Raw genomic sequence first — 16,793 nt, 5'->3', positions numbered from 1 at the left:
ACAAGCCATTTCTACAGACCAGAAAAATTGGGAAAAAATTGGGTCGGAAGCAACAACAGCAATGACTTAAAATAATGTGTTGGATGCTTTATCGCCGTGGAGATTGTACGACTGAACTCCTCCTCATCATCATCATCACCGTGGTAACAGTATCCAGGAGCTTGTACAACTAAACTCATCGTCATCACCGTGGTAACAGCATCCAGTATCCTTGTGAGATCAGACTGTTGCCATGCTGTACTTCCAGGTTGTGATCCTGTCGGCTACAGTCATGCTGGTCTACTACTGTGAGTTCACTGACACCTTCAGCCCAGCCCAGCAGGGCTTCCTCTGCAGAGACCCCACTCTAACCAAACCAGACCCAGGACCGGAGCAGGACAGCCGCGTACAGCCTGTCATCCTCTACTCTGTGGTGGGGGGGCTGCCTGTCGTACTGGTGAGTCTGACTGTGGGCTTTAAAAAAAACACTGTCTGTTTTGAAGATGATGATGCTATACTGTAAAAAGAGCTTTTCAATTCAATTCCAAAAACATGTCTATGTGGGGGTGGGGGGTGGGGGAGGGCGGGGTGTTGCTCGTGGTGTGGTTAGAGCGTCCCCCCCATAGAGGCTTAGTCCTTTTCACAGCAGACCCTCTCTGCTGTGAAGAGGACTGAGCCAGAGATAGATTTCATATCTAAGTTAAGTTAAGTTAAGTTAAGTTAAGTTAAGTTAAGTTAAGTTAAGTTAAGTTAAGTTAAGTTAAGTTAAGTTAAGTTAAGTTAAGTTAAGTTAAGTTATTAGTCTATGGTTACATTGAAATGTGTCTTTCGGCATATCCCCTCTCAAGTTTCCACAGTAGTTTGGGGTTAAGTTCCCTGCTCAACAACACAATGGTAGAGATGTTGGGCACCGTAGGCGTAATACCAGGCTTGTATTACTATCTGTCCCTCTATAAAGTAAACATCTTTAAAAAACAAGCACTAAATTGTCTATCACATCGTGACAGCAAATTGCCTCCAGTTTGTGACTCAGACAACATAAAAACAACAGAACAGAAACAGTTCAATAAAAGAGTAAAAGCCAGTGTGTAAAGAAAAGCTGCAAACAGTGGTATTGTCTATTTGGTCTTGTTTAGAGGTCGTATTGCTGTGGGAATTAAAGAGTTCAAAACTTATCCAATATTGTCCAAATCGGCAAAGCCGTTGCTGAAATATTGTCAATATGGTAATTATGCTAATTCATGCTACGCTATACGCTAATTGCCCAACAAGTTAGCATCCGGCAGTTTTTACCTTCTTGGGACCCATACTTTCCATTTCTAATATAAAACTTTGGTGTACTGAACATATCTGGGTTCACAATGGGGCTCTATGGGCTGGCAAATAGACTATGCCTGAAGGAAGTGACTGAAATGAGTGGTGAATGGGATGTGAGGAGTCCATGGTGCTGCAGCCTGCTTCCCTTTACTGCACCACTGGAGAGTTGGGTCTGAGTGGTGCCAGTGATTTGAGCTGCTTGGTGTAATGCTTGTGGAGGCTTTTGTTTGGCTTTTTACAGTGAAAAAGTAATTATTCATATATATATATATATATATGCATTATTATAGCTTTTTATCATACATACAGACATGTTAATAACATAATACTAACTATCCAAGGGAAATTGATCTGTTAAGGGGTATGACTAGATAAGTTTTTACTTCTTCCTACCCCCTTTCGAGCATGTAGAAAGTGTGTCTGTTTTTTATTTAATTTATTTTGCATTTTTTATTTTTTTTTATTCATCTATTACTATTTAAACTTGTTTTTATTATTTTGTACTGCTTGCATGTTCGAAATAAAGACAATCAATCAATCAATCAATCAATCAATCAATCAATCAATCAAAAGTATTTAGATATAACCTCCCTTGAAATCCTGTTTTTTCTTTCCATTGTGTGTGACAGATATCAGGTGTAGAGTTAGTCATCTTCCTCTTACACTCCAACTCCAACAGCCTGTACGACCAAGAGAAGGTTGTTGTCATGGGTGACTGCTGCTACGTGAACCCCATGGTGCGCAGGACCTTCCGCTTCCTCGGTAATACAAGTTGCCTAGGATTAATGCAATAAAATAAGTAAAGCCTCTATTGTGGTTATTTTTATTCAATATGTTTATATTGCAGTATTGCTACTCACACGTAAAGGATCAGTCCCTCCTGTTCCATCACTGTGTTGATATGTTGATATGAATGATCTATTCCCATTACATCATCAATTCAATGATTCATCATCGTGAATGTAACAATGGTCTAGCAACGTGCTGCTTTGAACTGTTTTTCTTCAAACATTTTTTAATCCCGGTAAAGGGTTTTTTACTGGGAGTTTTTTCTCAGCCGAGCTAAGGGTGTAAGGGCAGGGTGTCATATTGTATCATAGTGTATGGAATGTAAAAACCACTGAGGCAAATGTCAATTTGTGATATTAGGCTATACAAATAAAACTGATTTGATTTGATTTGATTTGATTTTAAATGAATGGGTTAGGTTACACATTGCAACTGATGGAACATGTGTGTGTCCTCTGTAGGTGTGTATGTCTTTGGTCTGTTGACTACGGACATCTTTGTCAACGTGGGTCAGCTGATCACAGGAAGTCTGGCTCCTCACTTCCTGTCCGTCTGCCAGCCCAACTACACTGCCCTGGGCTGCCAGGACACGCCCTTCTTTGTCAGCCAATCAGAGGCTTGTACCGGTGACCCTGATGACATCATGAAGGCCAGAAAGACTTTCCCCTCCAAAGAGGCTGCGCTCAGTCTGTATACGGCAGTTTACCTGGCGGTGAGGGGCTCTGTTTCATCTTACACGTGCAGATTAAAAGAGCACTATGCAGTTTCAGGGAGGGGGGGGGGGGGGGGGGGGGCGGTTGTTAACATTTGCAGTGCCTGGGTTAGTTTACTGCTGAAAACGTACACAAAGTTACTTCACTACTGCTTTGACCTCACCATACACATACCGATACACACCATGGCTGTGTTCCAAACGTCCCTCTAACGTCCTACTCGTACTAATTTGATGTCAATTTGAGTATGTTGTGGTTGTGTATGTGAGTTTGTGTCGGCGATCAATGCCCGGATGAGTACTTACTTCCGTGAAGATTTTGTGTATGGATCTATAGGTTACTACTCCTACTCAACCGCCCCATGCATTGTGTCTTTTCAAACGACACAGAAGTTTTTTGGAAAATGGATGGTTAAGTAGACAGTATGTAGTATACATGTTGAGTATGTAGGATGGAGGACGTGAGGTCGTTTGGAACACAGCCCATAACCTTTTTCTTGTCCAGATGTACCTCATGTCCTGTGTGGGTTCCAGTGGAGGCCGCCTGACCGCGCCCCTCCTCAGCCTCTCATTGGTCAGTGTGGCCGTGCTGACAGGAACCAACCGAGTGGCAGAGTATCGAAACCACTGGAGCGATGTCATTGCAGGACAAGCCATCGGGGGAGCTATTGCTGTCTTTTTGGTCAGTTATTATATTCATCTTATATGAGCTGTAATAGCACATACTATGCATTGGTCTAATTCAGTTTTTTTTATATTAGTGACAGACCTGCAAGTGTTATTTATTTATAATTATTTGATAGTTTTTATCCTTCTTGAGTAAAGTGATGTAGTAATGAACATGTATGTACGAAAGCCCTAAACGGAAGTGGAATCATTCATTTTATTTCCTCTGTTTTTTTGCGTGATAGCTTGTTCATTTGTGTTATTTCGTGATCACGAGGTAACCAAGCACATTTCTTCTCATTGCTTATATATTATACACCGTCATGTTTCTTACTAGTTAAGATTCCAGATTCAAGAGGATAATTGGTCATTCTGACAAGTACAGCAGCAGTCATTGGGCCCTCTCAACAATGCAATAGAGAAGAATGTTATCACGTGGAAACTGAAATAAAATGTATGATTCCATGTCCGTTTAGGCCGGGCTTCCTCATGTATGCGTTATGCTAGCAATCAGCTCTGTCTTAGGGGAACCCTGCATTCTTTAGATTTCAAACTCAAACTCTAAACATAACCATGTTTGCATATTAGCAGCTGTAAACACTTCACTTACAGGGAAGGAGCTGAGAGAGTTTGACACATTTTAAATCAATAAATCAATCAAATAATCAAAATAATGAATACCAAATAGTTAACATTTCTGTAATTCTTCTGACTTCTGACTGTTTTTTTCCCCTCACATTCACTCACTTCTCTGAACTCTAACGTACTGATTTCACATGAATGCCTCTCCCTCACACACATTCCATTTGAAGGTGGTTTATCAAACTAACCAGAGACCACCCTGCCACAGTACATCATCATTCATAGAAACCTGCTCTAATGGACTAACTTGCTTCAGGACACACACACTCAGAGCAGTACATGTTGTTGTTGCTTGAATGAACTTGAATTCCTCCTTTGTGTAAGGAGTCAATGCAGTGAGGTCTGGGCTGCTTCATAAAGCTGGCTCACAGAAGCAACCTAAACATGATGGAGACAGCTCTGTTTCCCTCTAGCCACACTATCAATAGTAGAAAGCCCATGATGCAGTTCTTTGTGTTGGCTCACTCTTTTTTCTATAGGACTGTGTTTGTTCCTTGGGTCCTTTATTTGGCAATGCAGACAGTTCATTTCTCTGGAAATTACGCTGGAGTCAGCGATTCTGGAGAACAATTGTTCTCAAAATCAGTGAATATCTCCTCATGATCTTTTACCTATACGTACTGTGTTGTGTGCGCGCTGAAAGAAATCCAGCCCTAGGTAACAACCTAGGTTCTGTAAACTGGCCTGTACGCAAAGAGGCCCATCGTAGCTAGCAATATGTCTGTTTACAGAGCCTAGGCTGTGTATTAACACTGGATATTTTTTTAAAACGTGCATACACAGTATGGACATGGTATCGGAAGGAACAGATATTCACTGATTTTGAATGGCTGACTCCTGATTTAATGTGACAGTACCTGACTTTAGTCAACGTCTTCCTCCTCTCCTCCCAGGTTGTGTTTGTGGTTCAGTACTTTAAAAAGAGGCCTGGGATTTCTCACAGTCTCTCAGATTCAGGAACTGCTAACACTGATGAAGCTTCTGCCCAAATGAATCACAGCATGGAAGCCAGGAACCAATACATTGTAACACGGGTACGTACAACATACAGTACATATCCGATTCTAGGTATTTGTTTACTTTTTTCTCAAATGACACACATAAGACAGCACAATGCTAGCCTGATGAGAGCCGCTAGATCTCACAAACTTCACATTCCTTTATCTCCCATATACCGTATCAGTCTGGACTTTCTCCACTCTCCGTGGGGAGGAGCCCGTCCCATCCTTTAGTGGAAGGCAGCCCCTGATTGGTTCACATAGTCATCAATCTAGCCTCCAGTCAGAACGGACCCTCCCTACCTTCCGTCCGTTAGTGGAAGGCAGCCCCTGATTGGTTCATGTAGTGGTTGAACTCAACATGGCTCAACAAATAAGCTTGTAAAGCTGGTCTCACAAGGCTAGATTGACAACTAAATGAACCCATCGGAAACTGCCTTCCACTATGAGGGATCAAGGTCCGAACGCAGGCTCTGATTGGCCCAGTATAGGGTCTGGCTGCAGTATTGGCTGCCTCCGGTATGGATGTCACCACGAAACAGATGTTTAGCGGATGAAGAGTATACTGCAAGCCGTTAATATGTTAGAGATAATGCCCAATGAGGTGTCCTTAATTAGGAATTAAAGGACGACATGGAGGCGTTATTCATTACAATCTCAAGAGGTTCTTATATAAACGTAGTTCAGTTCTCCAGTAAATACATAGGACAGTCCATAGATACGATTTAGCAACGGGAGAACTAGCCAGCTCGGCTGACTGAACCCTGCAGCCCAGCTGTTTGCCACAGAGCTGTTGTTATGCTAGCTAGATTCAAAGCCAATAACATTGCTACAGTGGACAAACAGTAAAGGTAATCTGGCCAATATGTTTAACAACAGGTCTAGCTATGTACCTAAAGCAAAAAGCTTCAGTGAAAGGAGTGTCACTTGTCAGAGCGATGGGAATAATATTGAAAACACACCATGGAAACCTTGTCAGGAGTTGTCCGGAACTCAAACAACAGAGATATTATATTATATTCTGCTCATTGTACAAGTTCTGTCTTAGAGGCAATTATTCATGTCTACATTTTGATTTTCTGCTCCTACAGAGCCCGGGCTCCTTCAACGAGATCACATGACTATGAGCGCCCTGCCCTCCACATGACGAAAGGGAAATGGAAGTCTCTCGTTCCATGTCTCACTTGGACCTTTGTATCTTGAGATTCAAGCCTTCGTCATTCAACAGTCCTTGTTGCAGCATTTGAATCGATCATAACCACCTTAATCATGAGTATTTAATTTTTTCAAAGATTATTATTAATCTCAACAGTCATTACGTGTATCTAACATTTTGTGCTGCCAAGTTAGTTTCACAGGCTGCAAATGTCTATTGATTTTGGCAGTACCACCGGTGTCACTGATAGGGCTCTCACACCGACAAGGGTCTGTGCCGGTTCTGGTTCCAGAACTTACTTTTGATTGGGCGGCGTGTTCACACCTAAAAAAAAATTGGTTCTGAACCTGAAAAGTTGGTCCTCAGCTGCAACCAAAAAAAAAGTATTTTTTTCTTGAGAACTGTGATGTCATCAAGGGGCGTGTCTAAGCCGTGACGACGAGAAAAAGAAGAAGAAGAAGAAGAAGGAAGGAGACGAAGGCAGCAAGAAAGACAAACTGTCAGTGTTTGGTCGAGGACACTAAATGTTTGGTTTGTGATTTAGGAACAAACGGACTTCCAGGAGAAGTTATAGAGCAGCACAATAAAGCACTAGACCAGGACATAGACGGGGTTAAACTTTGGTTCAGTTTAAACTGGTATGAACACAGGCTGGTCCACCAGAAAGAGCCAAGGTTCTGAGACTACAGAACCGAACCAGAACCAAGTCGGTGTCAAAGCCCTATACTAACAGACGCTGCTGTAAAAGTCACTTTGAACATAAACCATGATTTGCTTCAATTACACCAAGGTTACTGATCTAGTAATGCTTTTCTGCCAGTGATGTCACATGTAGCTCCTTTACAGTATCCAGAAGCAGCAGACTACATTCAGATATGTTCTTCAAGCATCTTCATGTGTACAGTGTAACATGAATTCATTTAATATGTCCTAGAATATAGTTGCTTTCCATGAGTTAAAGGTCACCTATTGTGCAAAACTGTGTTATTTTGGTTGCATATAGCTTCATTTAGTCATTTATTTGCATGATCAGCAGTAATGCCACTTCTAACAATGAAACAAAAACGCTCACTACCGAGTATGCTTTACTTGCTATGTGTTCGTCTGTGTTTTTCTGCTCAGGTGAACATGTGTTTGACAGCACGCTGCATGTATTGCTTCAGACTCACAGGCCAGCAAAGAGATTATTTATTTTTTACACAGTTACTGTGTTTTGTCCATGGACCAATGCCCCTTGCTGCTCTAGTAGCCTATTGTTATAAATGATACAGTGCACACACGGGGCCAGCATTCTTTCAAGTATGATAAAGTAGGCTGCTATGAACAGACCTTTGTCTCTTCTGAATGAGCTGTAGTGTTATTTCATTTCATTTCATTTAACTTTTATTTATCCTCGAGAGACCAATTGAGGGGTGACCCTCATTTTCAATGACGTCGAGTTCAAACAAATTCAAAGGAAAAACAACAATACATAAACAATATTCAACGCAAATACATCAAATACACAACAACAGGTGAAGAGAAAAAGAATTGAAACATTTACACAGTGGTGAAGATTAAGTGGCAGCAATTAAAATTAAATGGGTGAAAGTACAATATAGCCTAATTAAAACAGTTACAGGTAGAGTTTGGCAGATTTAAGATAATTTGTTTAAATTGGTTAAAGGATATGAAGTTATTTAGTTTAATTTGTTGCTGTAAGTTGTTCCAGGAGTCAGGGGCACTGAAGCTAAAAGCTGTCTTTCCCAGCTCAGACCGGGCTTGTGGGACATAAAGCATAAGCATGTCAGTGGAGCGGGTCTGATAAAGCCCATCTGAGATTTGCAGCATTTCTGTTAAATAACGAGAAAGCTTCCCGGTCAAGGCTTTGTAAATAAAAACATGCCAATGTGCGTGAGCATCACATGTAAATACAGTATGTTAATGTCACAATGAAGTAGGAGCTTTCCAGTCCCTTTTTTATTACGCTGTCTTGATTCTAATTTAAAATTAATTTCATCACATTATAGTTTCAGAACTAACCACTATCCTTAACAACGGACCGTAGGAATAATGGAGGAAAGCTTATACTAACTAGAACCCTGATTCTTGCACACATAAGTTAACATGTGTATTTTTGCACCTGTATGTTTGCACACTTGATTGCTTTTGTATCATAATTATTATTTTCCTATCATACCATGCACTGGCAGAGCTAGTATTTCTGTACTTTTATCTACGATTAACAGTTACTTATGCACAGGGACCATCCATACCACTTTGTTTTTATCTAGGCTATGTATTGTGGGCTCATGTTTTTTGTATGGGTGGGATATGTATCTATATGTGTTGTGTTGTGTGTATGTGTATGCTGGCTGCTGGAACACCTACATTACCCTGCTGGGATGAATAAAGTATATCTTATCTTATCTTATCTTATCATCTGGTTGATGAAGATCAGATTAATTTTTCTCTTTTTTTCAGGACTGGAGACTTAACTGCAGCTGACTGACAAAGTGAGCAATGCCAATAGTTATGACAATGCATTGTTGAATAATCATGTTGAGAAACGCAAAGGCTCGCAACTGTCATTTACATAAAACATTTTATTATGTTATGTTTTTTGTCACAACTATACCATTAAATGTCATGTACTACTTCATATTTTGAAATAAAACTATTTAGCACTCCAATGACTTCAAAGGACTTTTTTAGTACATTATTGCTCGTGAACCCTATTTCAAAATTTTTGTTTTGGTCATTACAAAAATTAGTGTATATTAAAATAATCAAGCTTATACAGAAATAAACATTTTGACATATTTTAAGCCAGTTATCGCTCATTTAAATTTTAACACATGCAGTTTCTTTTGTGAACATTACATCTTTCTATAATGTACCACACAACAATTGAATGTATACCCCCAATATAACCAAATTAAGTATTGCTAGTGGTTGTAATTGTTGTTGAGAGTACTGACACAAGCAGTGGGCATCTGAAGGTTAAAAATTGAACTCATAAAAGTTGCCCATCCACCCCCATCCTATTATCAGGCCTTTATTTACCCTCCCGGCAGACACATGCTTAGGTCCAAGTTCTGCCTGTCAGCACCAGGGTAAAGTCAGGGTGAATTCAGGCATCTTGGGACACTTTCCGAAAATATATGTCTTGTGGAAGTTTTAAGTATGATTCAAAGGTCTTTTCCCATCACATGATACCATTCTAAACAGCTTGAGATCTCTACTATACAACAGAGAAGAAAAAATAAGTCAAAATTAAACACAGGATGAATGACTCTTCAGCAAACACACATTGACCCAAAAAAACATTTTTCAAGGCATTACTGTCATCTTGGGACACCTGTTATTGGCATCTTGGGACACTTAAAACACATCAAATTGAAGTAATAAAACAGTAGCAATTCAAATAAAAACCACTTTAATCTCAAAGGAAGGGTGTAACAGATTATCTTAATCATTGTTGAGCTATATTGCCTAGGAAAATCAAAAAAAATGAACTCAACAAATATTCACTAAAACTACCATTGAGCTAGCTGGCAGTGCTAATGATAAATGTGATGCTATTGCTTGCTAGCTATTATAAACCGATTTTTTTTTATAATAAAAGCTATTTGGAATAATCGATTTGCAAATTTTACCATCTAAATGTATGAGGACAAAATTCCCCATTAAAATGACTTGAATCACTGTGTCCCATGATGCCAGTAATACACTGTCCCAAGATGCCAATTGGCAATTGGCATCTTGGGACAGTGACAAAATCAAATTTTTTACAGAAAATAAGATTGATCTGAACATGATTTTTTAAAATTCTGATTGACCACTCTATTACCTAACATAATATATACACATTACAAACATCCATACATGTGTTAGATTTTTATGATCTTAACATCATTTACAAGAAAACGCTATGTCATTTGACTTTTCATCGAAATTCACTGCAATGCTGTTGAATATGGCTAGACCATGCCACCAAAAGTGATGTCATGACCACATAACCAATATTTTTTCATTCCAAACTTTCTCATGATTGGCTCAGTATAGAATTTTAGAAATAAAATATTATTCATTAAAAGAAAAACAAGATTAAGCTTAACTGTCCCAAGATGCCAGTTGTCCCAAGATGCCTGAATTCACCGTTTTGTGAACCCTAATAGATTAATAATAGGTTTCTGAACAAAGACAGCAAATAGCTGACATTCAAAGTGAAATAAAGCAGGCAAAACACCTTGTTTGTCTTCCAAACATTGGTGCATTTTGAGACTTTTGGCTACTTATATTCCTTAACAAATTTAAAATATTGCAAAATGACTTAGGCTACCTATTACAGAAGTATTGGTTGTAGATTTTTTTTATTTAAAATCTTTATTTAAAAGGGACAATGTACAGTTAGAACATAAATGTTGCCATTTGATGCACTATACCAGATTATAGCTTTAAGCTAATTTGCATCTGTAGTCCCTTGGCAGGTCACAAAAATACAACACAGTAACAAGACAGATTATTAGTATACAGGGATAAAACACCACAACAACATGGCTACACACGTCTGCGTGCAACTCCCCCCACCTTCCTCATCCCACCCACGCCCACAGATGTGTCATATAACTCTCAGACAGCTCGACGGAGACTACACATTCTATCAGCAAGACTTATCTCATGGCTATTGGCTGACAGGAGGGCAGCCAACTGTCAATCAGCTGTAACACGGACACTCACATAGCCCCGCCCACCTCCACCTGCAGCCGGGGGGTCTCGCGCGCGCTTCCCGCCGGGCACAACCGTCCGGCGCGAGACAGACGAGAGACCAAATAAGAGGGCTGCAGACAGGTAAGCTAGCTGAGCAGTATCTCCTTCATTTTTTAATTATTAAGCTTCCTCTTGGTCTGTATAAGAAACAAGCTGTAGCATCTACTACCAATTCACTTTGTCATTAAGTGACTTTCCTACATGTGGTCACATTGTTTCAAAGTTTAAAATAACTTGGAAAAAAAGCTCAAACAACAGTTTTAGAGCTATTTATTTTGAGCATGTTTTCCTTTACTGCCCAGCAAAGGAGTCTTGTTATATTGGAGCTCAGCAGACAGTCATGGTAGGTCTAAAATGGGGGAAATTGTTTTAAACAGACGGACACAATGTGGTGAAGTGCACCGATGAGAGAGAAAGAGGACACAGCATGGCAATCAAGGAGAGGGGAAGAAGATTATTCCTTAATTCTGTTTAAGCTTCAGTTTCTCCTTGCTTGTCGCAGTAGGAGTTTAGCCTAATAGTGTACACACTGCGAGCTCCAACAAGGTAGTAGTACACCCATTTAAAGACTCTTCACTTTTTATATAGCCTACATTCTTATTTTGAGAAATGTTTAAATGTATTTAATTAATTTACTGTATTACATAATTATATTCCCTTATAATAGCACTTGTGTAGCACTATTGTTTAGGATAAGTATGTAGCTTTTAAGCAAAGGTCTCTGAACAAGTGCATTCAAATGGCCATCACAGTAAAGTACAACGCTTTCCAGCTGTCATGTATAATAGCCTCATATAGTGTCCAATGAAAAGAAGGATCTTCAAATTTGGTGATTGGTTTGTTTTCCGATCAGTTGAAGACTCTGACTCTATTGTATATCTTTGTCATTTGTATTGTAACATCAACCTGCCTAATGGACTACAGATGGAAATGAGCCCCCGGGCTACAATCTGGCATTTTTACGTGTACTGCTGTACATGTTCATTAATGTGCATTGTCCTGAAACAAATAGTTACCCAAAGGGATTGCTTTGGTACCAAGCCTGAAAGTTGATTCTGAAAGTTGAGATTGTAAAGGCTCATGTCATTTGTCTTTTTTATAATTTACTTTAATTCATAGTTGATTTGGCTCATTACATTTGGGCCCCAACATCCGAGCTCACCCCTCCCATCCCCTATACTGTGTAAGGCATTTCTCCACTCTGGGAATGCTTTTTTAACCACTTCATAAAATGTGTGCAGGTACTAATAGTCAGCTATAGTGAGATATTTAGCACATGGTAGACGTACAGGTCATCCCACATGGTCCCTCTGAATGTGTACGGCAGGCAAACAGATGGCTTACACAGATTATCAGCTCCATCACAGCAGATTACCTCAGTGTGCCCACCGCTTTACTCTCTGCTTACCTGACTAACTCACTGACAGGCTGACATACAAACGCTAATTATAAAAAGCTTTTATTTTGTAGCATTGGAAATCAGTGTCAGTCTTTTGTCCTATTTGATTATTGACAGGCCACTTGGCAAATGTGTTTGACCTTCATTTAGGAGATGATGTGACCAGTGACTGGATGAATAGAGAGCTGTCAAACTGACAGTGTGAATGGAGGTGGGTCAGATTAAGCCCCCGCCTCGGGCTGACAGGCCATATGTCTTGTTTGAGGGAGTTAGGGCAGAATAACATGGAGTACTTCTCCTACACCAGGGGTGGCCAACCCGCGGCTCGCGAGCCGCATGCGGCTCTTTGCCCAGCTTCGTGCGGCTCTTCAGTTCATATCAAATTATGTGATTATAATTTTTTTTTTTTTTTTTTTTTTTTATACTTTTTTTTTGTGTGGGCCTATGTGTGTGCATGTTCGCAAACGTTTCATGCGGCTCTTACGTTCGTTTTACATGTTGTCTATTATTTAATTTTTAATTGTATTAATGTGTAGGCCCTATGTGTATGCCCTATGCCTGTTCGCAAATGTTTAATTGAGGACGCAACATAACGTTCGCAAACGTTTGGTGCGGACGCAACATAAAACTGCCCGCTCAGCTTGGAGGGAGGTTTTCCGTGAGTAAACTATTTGTGTCAAGTTCGCTCCGAAACAGAGTGGGAGAGTTCATATTTTTTGTTGAACGTTATGGCAGGCCATTCTGCCTTATATGCCAGGTGTCATTTGCGCATTTCAAGGCTTCAAATCTTCGGCGCCACTTCAGCTCTCTCCATGCTAAAAGTAAGTCCCACAAAGCAACATGCATAGTAAGAGAAAAACGCTATTTTAAATTGTTATATTTTTGTTTGTGGACTTGGTTGAACTGAGAGTTTGTGTGTGAGGCAGTGCACACAATGTTCATTGTTGAAAATGACTGCCCTGTCGTCTTTAGTACTGTAGGAGTCCAGTCCTGTCATTATCACAGGGGCGGCCTTAACGATCTGGGGGCCCGTTTTTTCAAGTCCTAGTGTGGGGCCCCCTGTTTTTTTTTTTTTTTTTTTTTAATAAATAATGCTTGTGTATGCATGTGCAAGCTCCCCACGAAAAAAAAAAAAAAAATTTGGCTCTTTGTCTCTGACTGGTTGGCCACCCCTGTCCTACACTGTAGATGGGCTGGTTTGTTGAGGGGACTTGGAGCAAAATTAATACGAAAGCCGTTTCTCTCGGCTGACCTGAGGCCAGTGGGTCAATAACTTGTCAGGATACTGTTTGTGTAGCTATAGAGTCTACCGCTGACCCCATGCCCTGACAGGAGATTAAGGACTGTTGGGTGAAATACCTGGATGATTAGACTTTGTTGTCAAATCTGTTGTAGTAAGTGAATTGCAGTAGCTAAGTACACATGCCTTATAGCAGCCACCTGGATTTTCACTCACAGTTGACCAAATGGTGCCCTTGAAATAGAAGCAGGAAATGAGTATGTTTCTTTCTAAGAATACCTTGCACTCCCTCGACCCCCATTTAAACATGTTGGAAGACTGTAAACATGCCTGACCCCTCAGCTATATTAAACACACAGCCTGCTAACCTATACACATACAGCTGACTCTACAGCCTGGGAAATGAAGCTAGAGACTGGTGGATTTCACATTTAGCTTTATGTTGATGTTGATTATGGTGACACACAAAGGGGATTTGTATCAAGGATTTGTCCAATGTGGTCATCAAGTAGCTGTTGTAATGAAGCAGGCTGTTACTGCTGAACACCGTCATTCAGACTCAACAGCATTACTGCTCAGCTGTCGTCTACAAACTAAACTGCTGGATATTAAACGTGTACCGCCTGGTTAGTAAACCATAACCATCTAGGAATCAATAAACCAAAACCCCTTTTCTTTTTTTCAGTTATTGATCTACTCTGTCCGTTCACAGAGTAGAAATGAATGAAGGCCTGACTCACAAGCAAGCACACTAGCTAAGCAGCTAACAGCTCATTGTTACAAAGGACCTACAAAGAAGGCTGTTGGTCAAATCAATGGGATAATATAGGCTTTTATCATGAATAACACTATGATAGTAACAGAAGAGACTGCAAACAAACAAACAAAAAAACATTACAAAGCACAACAAGGGAATTCCATGGAACACAGTATGGACAGCTGGAGCAGCAGGGCATCATATAGATAGGAGATTTGAACCCATAGTTTGTAAAAAGACACACATGTATTTCTGAATATGAAGTCAAGGAACTACTCCATATAGGGAATGCAGCAGCTGCAGCCCTTTAGACCGGTAGGGTAAAAGAAGAAACATAAAAATCACAATCACTTTTACATTGACATTTGACAATATACTTTGCATATGCTGTATAATAATTCAACTATACATATGATCATTTGTATATGTCATTAAAGGGGGTTTTGAGACTAGGAGTGAGCCAGTCAGCAAACACACACACACACACACACACACACACACACACACACACACACACACACACACACACACACACACACACACACACACACACACACACACACACACACGGCAGCTGTAGTTAAGCAAGAGAGCTTGTAAAACAGGGGGTCTTTTAAGGCTGTTGTCTCTTTAGACTTTATAGATATATGCAGCAAGAACACACTACCAAAGCTGAAGGTAACAACAGTCAGCAGTTGTAGTTTTTTTAACCTTTATTTACAAGTAATCACTTTAGACGGAACTCTTATTTACAAGGGAGACCTGTTCACACACATTCTGTATCCATTCATACCCTGATAGCAGCAGCCACCACACAAGGTGAAAGATACTATCAGGAGCAATTTAGGGTTCATTGTCACGAGCGCCCTACCCTACCCGCCTCACCACAGCCACCTTGTTCTTCATGGTCAAAGGAGTAGAACTGGGAACAGCAGGGGAGAAGCAGGAGGACAGGGCAGAGAAGAAAAGCACTTGTGGACTTAGTTTGTATGTGACAGTGCCATTATATTGAAAGTCATTCAGATGGTGTCTCTTGTAACATGTATGTTTTTTCGTTAAAGGACGATATTGTCAGAAAGCAGAAAAACTGTGAATCATCATTTAGACCAGTACAGCATGGAATCCTGACTGATATCCACTGATCAAACCTGGATCCCTGTAAAGTTGATCAGTTTAATACGTTGCTGTAGACTCACTTTTGTTGCATTTGCCTTTAACACAAGTTGAGACTTTGACACTCCTAACTTTTTTTCTCATGTATCTTATATGTTGTTTTGTAGTGTATCTTGTACAGCATGATTCACTGAGGTTTGCATTTCATTCAAAACATTTTTAAACTGTAAACATAGTTAAGGTGGTGTTTTTTTATTATTATTATAGGCCAATAGGCCTTCTGTGATGCGATAACCACTAATTGATTAATGTTATTATTAGTCTTACTTGCTTGATTTATTTTTAAATAGCCTAAAGAGACACTTGGAGACACGTGGACAATCATTTACTGCAAATCGCGGCCTTTCGCGCGGATATGACCATACACAAGCACACATCGCGCTTGGTAGCACAACATTTTTTTTTTTTTTGTCAGTTGGAAATCAAGGCAGCCCGCGCCCCCCTTGACAACTCACGGCGGCCCCCCAGGGGGGCGCGCCCCACCATTTGAGAAGCACTGCATTATACAGTCGTGGCCAAACGTTTTGAGAATATTACATTTTCACAGGGTCTGCTGCTTCAGGGTTTTTAGGTGTTTTTGTCAGATGTGTCTATGGTATACTGAAATATAATTACAAACATTTCATAAGTATCAAAAGCTTTTATTGACAATTACACTGAGTTCATGCAACTAGTCAATATTTGCAGTGTTGACCCTTCTTTTTCAAGACCTCTGCAATTCTCCCTGGCATGCTGTCAATCAACTTCTGGACCAAACCCTGACTGATGGCAGTCCATTCTTGCATAATCAATGCTTTTAGTCCAATCCCTGTACCTTTTGCAGAATATCAGTCTGTCCCTGATGTTTTTTTCTGGATAGAAGTGACTTCTTTGCTGCCCTTCTTGACACCAGGCCTTCTTCTAAAAGTCTTCGCCTCACTGTGCGTGCAGATGCACTTACACCTGCCTGCTGCCATTCCTGAGCAAGCTCTGCACTGGTGGCAGCCCGATCCCGCAGCTGAATCAACTTGAGGAGACGGTCCTGGCACTTGCTGGACTTTCTTGGGCGCCCTGCCTGTTTGGCAACAATTGAACCTCTCTCCTTGAAGTTCTTGATAAAGTTCATTTTCCAGCCAAAGAGGGACTTTGCAATTAATTACAGTTGAGCTGATCACTCCTCATTACATTCTGGAGTATATGCAAATTTCCATTATAAAAACAGAAGCAGCAGACT

The 16,793-nt window shown here is 40.3% G+C and overlaps 1 protein-coding gene across 1 annotated transcript; it reads left to right on the top strand.

Moving 5' to 3' along the window:
* Positions 1-232: 232 nt before the first annotated feature.
* Positions 233-6,224, top strand: LOC307256056 (phospholipid phosphatase-related protein type 5-like; the record flags this gene model as incomplete). Its single annotated transcript, XM_080034922.1, has 6 exons — positions 233-436; positions 1,926-2,058; positions 2,547-2,797; positions 3,303-3,479; positions 4,999-5,139; positions 6,195-6,224. The coding sequence occupies 6 exons, from the start codon at positions 233-235 to the stop codon at positions 6,222-6,224; spliced, it is 936 nt and encodes a 311-aa protein (XP_079891048.1).
* Between the last annotated feature and the right edge of the window lie 10,569 nt (positions 6,225-16,793).

Source organism: Ammodytes marinus (assembly GCF_949987685.1).
Source record: "Ammodytes marinus genome assembly, chromosome: 9".
NCBI classification, from domain to species: Eukaryota; Metazoa; Chordata; class Actinopteri; order Uranoscopiformes; family Ammodytidae; genus Ammodytes; species Ammodytes marinus.
Note: the sequence above shows the minus strand (reverse complement) of the source record. Positions and strands in the feature narration are given on the sequence as shown.